Raw genomic sequence first — 10,536 nt, 5'->3', positions numbered from 1 at the left:
CAGCGTCTGGTGTTCACGTTAGACTGCTTGCCCTTCACGGGCAACACTGAGGATGGCTGGGAGGAGGCCAGGCCAGGTTGCGAATCATAGAATTGCAGAATCATGGAATGCTTTGGGTTGGAAGGGACCTTCAGAGGCCATCCAGCCCACCCCCCTGCAGGGAACAGGGACGCCTTCAACCAGATCAGGCTGCTCACAGCCCCCTCCAGCCTGGCCTGGAATGTTCCCAGGGATGGGGCCTCCACCACCTCCCTGGGCGACCCATGCCAGTGTCTCACCACCTTCACTGTAAAGAATTTCTTCCTCATATCCAGTCTAAATCTACCCTGTTTTAGTTTTAAAACCATCACCCCTTGTCCTGTCACAGCTGTCCCTGCTAAAAAGATCGTCCGCATCTTTCCTATGGGCCCCCTTTAAGTCCTGCAAGGCCGCAATCAGGTCTGCCCGCAGCACCCTCCAGGCTGAACAACCCCAACTCTCTCAGCCTGTCCCTGTAGGAGGGGGGCTGCAGCCCTCGGATCATTTTTGTGGCCTCCTCTGGCCCTGCTCCAACAGGTCCCTGTCCTTGTGCTGGGGACCTCCAAGCTGGACGCAGGGCTCCAGGGGAGTCTCAGCAGAGCAGAGCAGGGGGGCAGAATCCCCTCCCTTGAATGAAGGGCTTTGCACTTCCAGGAGTCCTGTGTGTCCTGTGCATCTCCGGGTGGAGTGAAAGAGCCTCCTGGGAAGGGAGGGGGACTCCGGTGGGAAGCGTTCAGCCAGACAGAGGGTCTGGTACACGATCACGGAAAGAAAGAAAAACTGAGGACATCCTAGAAGAGCTTTTTAATTGAAGAGTAATTCCTGCGGTGTTCTTTCATTTGAGCTCTGTGGGTGAAGGCCAGGCACGGGGGCGTGGAGGGCTGTGCCTCTGACCCTGAAGGCTCCGAGCAATTCCCAGGTCTGCCGCAAGGCTGGCACTGTGTGAACCTGCTGCCATCGCCGGCTCCACCACCGCTGGAAGCAGGCACTGAGGCAGCGATAGCTCCTGCTCTGAATATCTGGAGAAGTGGAATATATGAAAGATAAAACCACAAGTGGAAAGTATATTTGGAGGTGGGAGACGTTCTCATCCTGCAGCCAGAATGCTCTCTCTGTGGTCTACAATCCTTCCGTGAGTGTTGCCTTGTCTGACCCAGCTACACGTACACGTTTGCGTTTTGTGGTTTAAAATGGCACGTGTCCCGTCGCCCTCGCCCCAGGTAGTTGGGGTGCATTGGTTAAGGCTCGCATATATTCACTGCTCGCAGTCTTACATCAGCCCTTTGCGATGAGTATAGATCTTCTGTTTCTTCTGTTTAATACAAAAATGACAAGGCAGGTAGCTGGGGGGTTCTTGCTGGCTGCCAGTGTAGAAACACCACGTTGGGCTTTGCTAATCACTGATCAGCAATTTCAACCAGGGACAAAAAAAAAACCCAAAGAGTCTCTCACACTGTGTTGCATGGTGATCAGTGCGTGGTCCCGGGGGAGTCCTGGTAACCTGCAGAGGCTACAAAATTCTGCGTGTGGCTTGAAGGGTGGCACTGGGCTTGGGACCCCAGGGAAGTGGGGTCTGAGGGTGTTTCTGGGGAGCTTTGTACCTCAGTGTTGGGTTTAGCCTAGGCTCAAAATTCCTATAAAGTCTGCCTGTGCTGTGGTACTCCTCTTGAGCCCCAAGCCGCAAACAGGCCAGGGAGGTGTGAGAAACGCTGGGCTGTCTCACCTCCCCTCCAGCATCCTAAACTGGGACGCACTGGGTGGAGTGGGCTGGATTTAAACTGCGGGAGGGGACCCCAAATGTCCCCAAAGGCAGCACCCATGGTCCTGTTCCCAGCACTGCATTGCCCTCTCTCCACACCACCGTGACGGCTGACCAGAGGGGAGGACGGCAAGTGGAGGGGCCTGTGGTGCTGCCAGCAGAGACCGCAGCAGGCAGGCTGGGGCTGTGGCCAGCATGGCGAGGGGTCCCCGTCTCAGTGGGGAGCGCGATGAGGGGCTGTCCCCCAGAGGACCTAGGTGTTTTGAAAGCCCCACACTTCCAAGAGCTGCACCCTGAAGTTCTCCTGGCAGAGTGGAGGGTTGTCGAAGGTCTCGCAGTGCTCCGTGCGCCCCCAGAGCAGGTTGGCATCGAGGGACAGAGCTTGGCCTCCCCCTCCACCTGCAAAAGCAAGCAAGACAGTTGGGATCTGCTCCCCCCCTCCCTGTGGCTGACCAAGCAGGGACACTGGCCCAGCCGACGAGGTCTCTCAGGACTGCACGCATCTCTCAGCTTTCTGTCCTATGGCCACGGTGCAGAGCTGGGCTGGGGATTCCTTGAGCTGCCTTCTCTGCTAATCGGGATGGCAGCGTGGAGGCAGAGCTCCCGGAGAGCTATCTGCGGGCCAGCCGCTGCTGAGGTTGCCCTGGTAGCACAAGCTGAATTATTAAACTGCTTGGAGAGCTGGAGAACAAGGAAAGATCCTTGCCTCCCAGGAGCCAGGCTTGCCCTGATCCCACTCCCGAGGGCAGGAAGGGAGGCAGGGGCAGCCCTCAGGGCTGCGGGCATTTCTGACCCCGGCAGTGGTGGGGCACAAGGATTCAGCCCCGTCGATGGCAGCATGGGCAGGCAGCTGGAGTGTCTGCTCTGGGTGGCCGTGCCCAGTGCTTCCTCGGGCTGATCCCCACCTGCATCTCCTCGCCATCCCTCACAGAGTGGAGGGAAGGGCTGGAGAACCTCGCTGGGACATTTGGGCTATGGTGCCCCCCTTGGCTGGCAGAGCCCCTCTGGGGCTCTCAGAAGGAGCACCCTTGCCCTTGTGCAGCTTTGCACTCTCCTGCTAATTTGAGGAAGAGGGGGATGACATCTCCCCTGAGTTTAAGTTCATATCCTAAACCAGGAGGTCTTTGCCTCTACAGCCAGCTCAGATTTTAATCTGGAGCAGAGCCCTTTTCAGCCAAAGCAGGGGTGTATTGGTGGGAGGGTGCCCACCATTCGGTAATTACCAATAATGATCCCTTCCCGTGACCCAGACATGAACATGGAGGCTGTTTTGGAAGGCAGAAGGAAATGCCTGATGGCCAGAAACGGGGAGAGACGGTCTTTCCTCTGCGGCATGGGCACGGTGAGATGGTTTGAGCTGGTGCCGTGGCCGTCCGGGGGGGAGCTGAGAAGGGACGTGGGAGAGGGGGAAGGTGACCGCTGGCGTGAGCGCGGCACGGCTTTGGCCAGCTCCGGCTTCTTGATGAACACCCACTCATACCTCTCTGTCTCGGGGCGCACCTGGAAAGCAGGAGAAACATGGTGAGCCTTCTCCTTTGGGGCCCCTCTCCAATGCTGGGGGAAGATGGTGCTGCCTGGCCAGGCAGGTCAGGGGCCAAATGCTGCATCCCAGGTCCAGACCTGGGGCAGGGGAGGGACAAGGCGTCTTGGCAGTGCCAGCGCTGCTCTTTTGGTGGCTGTGGCTGAGAAGTTGGTTTTGTCTTTGCCAGGCGCTGCCAGAGATGGGCAAACCTGCATTGTGCCCACATTGCCTGGTGGATGCTGGATGGACGCCGGTGGGATGCTGGATGAACGTTGGACTTTGCCCCCCAGATCTCTTGGGCCAACTCAGCCTGCTGCCTCTGCAGGGCCACCAGGGCTGATTTGGGAACACTCCACGCAGGAGCTGCCCTGAGCAAACAGGGCAGAACCCCACCCTGCTGGGCATGCAGCCCTGCTGTCATCCTGGGATGGTGCTCCAAGACCCATGCGGGGTCACGGCATGCTGCCTCGGGGCAAGCCAGCTCACCCATGGCAGGAGCTTATTCTCTGTTTGCTCTGATCCAGCCCAGCAACTTCTGTGCTGCTGCCAGAGCTGAGGGGCAGTGGCAGGACCCTGGGAAGGAAGCAGCTCGGTGCCACCATGCCCTGAGTTGTCAGAGGGGTAAAGGAAAAAGTAAAAGCCAGACAAACCCATGAGCGTAAACCCAGAAATAAAACGTGACTTACAGTGAACACAAAGCACTCCCCTGTCCCAAAAAAGCCTGATGTTGCCCCATTCTTTTTCCTTTCACTCCAGTCGGAGGAGAGAAATGCTCCGCACACCTTCAGGAGAGAGCACAGGGAGCCATCAGTGCTGCGGGGGCCAGCAGGGGAGACGTCTGGGACCAGAGCCAGCCCCAGAAACACCGGACACTGCGTATGCGTTCAGGAGGGCAAGGGGTCTGCAAGGTCCCCTGGGAGAATCGGAGAGCCAAGTTCTGCTATGCCAGCTAAATCCGGCACTGACAGGTCACTGGTGCTCTGGACATGAGTCCACTCAGTTTCAGCACCTATGGGGGGGCTCTGGGAGATTTGAGGGGTTGCTGTTTTGCAGCAGAGGTGATGGCAGTGAGCTGTGTGCTGGTTGATGGAACAGGGACGGTTTGTCTGTGCTGCTGCATTCCCTGGCCCAGGCTTGGGAGTAGGAGCTCTGCCTCTACTGCCTCTCCCCGAGCCCCATCCAGCCCCTGGCAATGGAAAGGAATAACTGTGTAGCTCAAAGCATCATACAAACAGTGTTGCAACAGGCTGTGGACGGGGGTCTATGAATCCCTTGTCCTCAGCTGGGCCCTGGATGGTGGTGAGGTGGTCGCCTGTTTTATAAGTCTTTAGAAAAAATGTGTTTTAAACCAGCAAAAACTCAGGTAACTCTTTTACTTTTTTAACCTACAAGGCTTTTAACCACTCCCAGGTGTTCTTCCACCCACGGTCAGTCTGACCCTGGTGTGGATGTCCTTGACTTCACCACAGCTGGAGGGAACCTACTGAGAGATGGGAACTCGTGCCTGCCCTTGGTATGGGCTAAGGAATGAAATGAGCTAAAACGTGTAGGAAACAAGGTTTTATAAGTCCCCTTCTCTTGTCTGCAGAAGGCCCCAGGGGGTGGCAGGGTGTTTATCTCTGCACCACGCTGAAGTGTCAGCTTGGGAAATCAGGACTTGTAGGTCAATAAATCTTTGGGATGCCTGAACAATTTACAGAACTTGCCTCTGCTGGTTGATGAAAAGTGGAGAAATAAAACATGGGTTTATGAGCCACTATCAGGGTTCCTGGGAAGAGGCCTGGCTCAGGGCTTTTTTGCAGTTGTTTCACGACTTTCAAATATTGTAGAAGCTGTCCTTATTTCTTCTGCATTTCCCTTGGGTGGCTGCTCATGCACTCAGAGAGATCCTTGCATTTAATGTATTGAAAGCAAGTCCTGGCTCAGGCAAAGCGTCTGCTGACTTCAGGAAAGTCTGTTTAGCAAGGACTTCATGGTTTGGTCCGTATTTGCAGTAAAAATGGAATACTGCTCATGGCCTCTCTCCATCTCACTGACTCTCCCTGTTTGCCCCCAGCAGCACCCTTTAGGCCAGCCCTTGTCTAAGGTGGCTCCTGGTGCTGGGAGGTGCAGTTTAGTCCCTCCCGGGAGTAAGGACAGACCCCGGGGCAGGGCAGGAGAGGGACCATGCAGCCCTGGAGCTGCTCCAAGAAGCACTGGTGGGGTCAGCCACCCTCTCCCCTTCCCTGCCTCGGCACCAGCGCAGCCCACTTCCCTGCTTGGGGAATACTTACCTCCCCCTCTGTTGTTTTTATGAGCAGCACCGTCGGTTCATAGCCTTCACAGCATGCGTAGAACCTGCAGAGATGAACAAGGAGGCTGGGTTGGTGGGGGTCAGAGACCTGGGAGCAGCATGCCACGCAGAGAGCTGGGGCACGAGGCTGTAAAGGACGGTGGAGAGTGGTGGTGGCTCTTCTCAGCCTCTGGCTCTGCTAGCAGCTGGCCCAAGGGAGCTCGTGGAAGGACGGCAGCAGAAACTCACCACCATGTCGCGCGAGCAACTTCATTGTTTGTGCAGGAACGGAGGGAGTTGGCTTGTGGGACTTCTCAAGTCATCATTTTTGCTTGGTGAAGCAGGTAATAGCTCAGATAAATCCAAACACTAAATCCTCCCACCCTGCCCTCAGGCACCAGGCTGGGGGGGGATGCTTCATGGGGGAAGTTTACCAAACAAGCTTGCTTTTTATCTGGCTGTTTTTCCATAATCTGGGCTCAGGACCCTGTAGCTGCCTTGGAAAGGTGCAGGGCTGCGCTTCCCAGGATGGGGCTGCAGTGCTGGGCCATGGGATGCCCACTTAACCTCCCACGGGCTGGGGACCATGCTCATGGTGCTAAGGGAGGCACCACCATTGCAGCCCTACCTTTACACACCGCTCTGAGAACCGGGGTGGCATAGGCAGCATCTAGTCCCTGGACAGCCCGTCATCCCTTCCCAGTTGGCAGTGAGCTGCATCCCAGCAGAGAAACGCCCCAGCACTGAGTGTTGCAGGGATGTCCCATGGCCGTGGCAGTGGGTGTCACTGGGCCTGGGTTGTCTCCAGTGCTGACACTGGTCAGCTGGGAGGGCACTGGAGCCCTGAGGATGGCGTGCTGGCTGGACCCAGCCGATCGTAGGCCTCCTGGCACAGTGTGGCACATGGGGACATCCCCTTGCACAGCACAGCTGCAGGGCTTGGTGTTCCCCACCCAGTGCTGAATTGCCGATTGCCATCTGACTGAGCCTCAGTCCTCTCCCCTACAGCCAGCGCTGGCCCAGACCATGTTCAAGATCTTGAGTTGAGCCCAAGAGAGTCCCCAGGAGACCTCAGATATACCTCATGGTCGCTATGTGTTCCTCCTTTCTACACCTCCAACCTCTACCCAGTTTTAGGCCTGGCCCATCCGACCTGGCCTGACCCGATGGGCAGATTATGCTTTACCTCTGCAGGCTGCACCCGTCTTCTGCGGTGGAGAAGAGCAGCAGTGGGGGGAAGAGCGCGAAGCGCTCAGGGATCCAGGACCAGACGATGCGCATCTCCTGAGCCGTTACAATGCTGGAGCTGAAGTTTTGCATGTCCACAGCCAGGTGGAAGGACTGCCTGCACGAGGGAGGACGTCCATTACTGCCAAGCTGGGGTGCCCCTCTGCTTTTAGGGGTGCAGCCCCCATGCATCGTGTTTTGTCATGCTTTTTGCACCATGAGCTTTCTGGTAACATCTCTAGCTCTAACCGTACAGTGCCTCCTAACAAGGGCCCCCACCACGGGCCATGAAGCACCCAGCAAAGCCAAAGCTACGGGAGATACCTGCAGATCCCTCCATCTTGTATCTCCCACTGTAACTCATGTTTTGTCTGCTTAGCCCCAAGAGCTGGCAAACAGAGAGGTCTCCTTACCTGCTCTGCACCATGGTTATGCCCCTCTCCATTAACGCCTTCCTGTTGGCCATCTGGAGAAGCCAGATTTCCTTGCGGGAGAACAGCCGGATGCCAAAGGCTCTCTCTAGGAGTTTGTCGACAGTCATGTGCTCAGCAATGTTCTGCACAAAAGCCTGCAGGTCTGCCTTGATGTCGGTCTTCTCCAGCTCAGCGGAGGCCACTGAGAGCCTGTACTGCTTCAGCAAGGCCAGAGAAATGCGATAGAGGACCTTCTGCCCCTCCAGCAGGTAGACATCAAAGACACGGATGGCGTAACTGAAGGGGAGGTCGTGAAAGAGCCACGATAGCCATTCAGAGTAGACTTCAAAGACGTTCTCAGAGGTACTGGCTATGAGTTTATGAGCTGCTGGGCAGTGCTTGTTGGCCAGATCCCCAAAAGTCATGCAGGAGGCCTGATGGGCCAGGAAGGACTGGTCAATGTAGCTGGTATGGGGAGCATTGCTGGCGATGAGGCGAGAGATGTTCTCGAAGCACTGAGCTTCGTCTTCGCTGTAGTGCAGCAGCAGAGCCACCAGAGAGGGGAGGATTGGGCTGTAGGTTATGTCGGGGAAAAGGCTGCCAACACAGATGAGGATCTTCTTCAAGGCGGTGACCCCTTCCAGGTTGAGGCAGTATGTGGGCATGGAGCATCCTTCCAGGAACTCGGGCAAAGGGTGAGAGCTCACGCTCAGCTTCCCGAACAGCCGACTTGCCACATCCCTGTAGACAAGGGCGTCTGGGGTGACAAGCCGGCAGGTGACCCGCTGGATGAGCTGGTGGTAGACCTGAGCTCTCAGAGCGCGGCTTGCTGCCCAATAGCCTTCTCTTGCCAGCTTCTTCAGCTCCTTCGGGGGCTTGCTGAGGATGTCTCGGGGGATATGCGCCTGTTGCTCTGGGTCTGGCATCCTGTCCCAATCCACAAACTGTCCACAGCCCAGACAAGAGGAGGCATCTATGTCCCAGGTGTCTGCTTCAGACGTGATCACGACGGTGACTGGAGATGAGCCAAACATCGCTGTAGGACAAAGACCTTTTATTCCACACACTTCACCACCCCAGCTGACAGCATTTCACCCTGGCTGACGGAGCTTTGAAGTCTTACAGCAACAGCTTGTATTTCAATAGTTATACTCCCTCCGCAAAGGGAAGGTTTTCAGAAGGCTTTGCCTGGCTGGAGCTTTGCACCCCTCAAAAAGCTCCTGACTTCCCAGCCTCTGACCGGCTGAGCGGGAGGTGCAGAAGGCAGGGACACAGTCCCTGTCCTCCGGGGATCACCATGGGACAGCAGCGTTACACCACCAAGGACTATGAGCAGCTTGCTGACAGCCCGGCTCTGCAGGGGTGAGGGGGGACCCCAGGGGCAGTGCGGGCTCAAGCAACACTGAGGCCGAGAGGGACCATTTGCATCGTGTCCCCTCCCAAGGACAGAGCGGGATGGGAGGCAGTGTCCCGTCCGGGTCTGGCAGCCCAGGACCAGGCTGCTACGAGCCCAGACAGGGCGGGCGAAGCCGGCCTCAAGTGTTTGCCCTCCCTCTTACTGCCTCCTGCCAAATGCTCCTGCAAAAATCTCCTGACCCCTCCGGCTGCTTCGGTGCCAGAGGGAAGACACAAGGAGAAGGTGCTGCAGCGAGAGGGGCTCACCAAGGGTGTGGGGATGGTCTGCGGGGTGCCAGAGGGTCCCTGTTTCCCACATGTCCCCATGCACCAGAGAGACCCTGTCCAGGGGACAGCACGCAGGGGCTGGCAAGCATCTGGGAAGCCCCTTGGGAACAGGAGGTCCTCGGGGATCCTCAGGGGAGGCTCTGGCACACAGCACCCTGGCAGGGCTGTGGCAGCCGACAGCCCTGTTCTGTTCTGGGAAGAGCAGAGTTTGAGCTCCTCCTATAGAGAAGCAAGTGGCATTTTCCCTGGGGCTGCAAGAGAGCTCAGCTCCAAACCCTGCACATGTCTCCGCATGGGTGAGTTCTGCTGGGCAGTGATTAATTGGTGGGGATAAAGTCGATCAGCGCACACATTAATTCTCAGATGTATTTATCTTGGATGTGCTCAGTTGGGTTGGGGAGTCTAGGATGGATTTGCACAGAGCCACAGCTCTCTGCTCTGGCCCCAGGGGGACACGTGGGGACAGCATGGTCCCAGCCCCGTGTGCTGCTTGAGTGGCAGCACGTGGTGGCATGTCGAGGGGGTCTGGGCGCCCGGGCTGCTCTCAGGCTGGGTCTGGCTCTGGCTTCTGCTCTCCAGTTCAGTTTGGCCCCTGCTAAAGTTCAGCAAAACCAGCAGATCAAGTTCAGTTCTGGTTCAGGGAAAGGGCAGCAGTTTTAACCGGTTGCTGCTTAGCCTGACGCCCTGCTTTGAAGACAGGCAGACCCTGAGTACAGTCATGCAGGCTTCTAGCCACAGAAACCAGGCTAAAACCAACAAGGGGTTGAAGCAGGGCTGTTTGCACTGCTGTGATCCCCAAATTCACCTTGTCCTCGTGGCCAGCCATGTCATGACGATGCTGCTCTGCCCAAAGTACTGAGGAGCATCAACCCGAGCCCACCCGGCTGCGAGTGCCCAGGCCCAGGGTGCTGGCTGCTGGCTCCAGCTCTGCCCACCTGGGACATGCCAGGGGTGTTGGGGAAGGAAATGTGGGTCTGGTCCAGCCCCAGTCCTCTGCAGGATGTGGCCCCAGCCCAAGCAGGGCTGGCGAGAGCCTCCTGCGTCTCCCCTGGTGGGAGGGGAGTGCTGGCCCCGGCTGCAGCTCACTCACCTTGCCCGGTGCCCGTGTTATCGCCCTCCGCGTGCGGCGGTGGGAAAGCCACTGGCCGGCCCCCTGGGGGAGCGGGGCAGGCTGAGCCCCAGCTGCAGCATGTGCCCAGGCTCCAGTGCACCCCGCTGCCGGGTCCCCTCTGTCCCCGTCACCTGCCCTGACTTTTAAGGGGAGTGCCAGCCCGCTGGCACAGGAGGTTTATTTGGTGTAAATAGGCTGAGGGGTGGAGCAGCTCCTGTGCTTGCGTCGCCCCTTCCTGCCCCAATTCAGCGCCGAGGCCGGGGAGGGGAACGTAAACACCCTGTGGGATGAGATAACTATCAAACCAGCAACACGACCATTAAACTTAATCATTTATTTTTTCCAAGGATAACCTTCATTTTCGCGCTCTGGGTTCACACCCTTGGCCAGCGTCACGGGGCAGGGAGGGTGCCATGGGGGCGAGGGAGGGCCAGCACTGCCAAATCGCCTACTGCGGCGATCACCTGTCCTTGAACAAAGGAAACATCAACACAGCGAGTGGGTTTGCAACCGCTTCCCGCTGGATGGTCC

At 57.5% G+C, this 10,536-nt stretch overlaps 1 protein-coding gene across 1 annotated transcript; it reads right to left on the bottom strand.

The window, feature by feature from the left end:
* Nucleotides 1–2,030: 2,030 nt before the first annotated feature.
* Nucleotides 2,031–10,085, bottom strand: LOC104125354 (TBC1 domain family member 24). The gene is made up of 8 exons (XM_009637795.1): nt 10,009–10,085; nt 8,613–8,647; nt 7,212–8,247; nt 6,758–6,916; nt 5,573–5,636; nt 3,986–4,081; nt 3,001–3,277; nt 2,031–2,176 (listed from the first exon to the last, which is right to left on the bottom strand). Exons 1-8 carry the CDS (start codon nt 10,083–10,085, stop codon nt 2,031–2,033), a joined length of 1,890 nt encoding a protein of 629 aa, XP_009636090.1.
* Between the last annotated feature and the right edge of the window lie 451 nt (nt 10,086–10,536).

Source organism: Egretta garzetta, unplaced genomic scaffold, assembly GCF_000687185.1.
Source record: "Egretta garzetta isolate BGI_Z169 unplaced genomic scaffold, ASM68718v1 scaffold34, whole genome shotgun sequence".
NCBI lineage: Eukaryota > Metazoa > Chordata > Aves > Pelecaniformes > Ardeidae > Egretta > Egretta garzetta.
The sequence above is the reverse complement of the archived record's forward strand: the minus strand, read 5'-3'. Positions and strand labels throughout refer to the sequence as shown.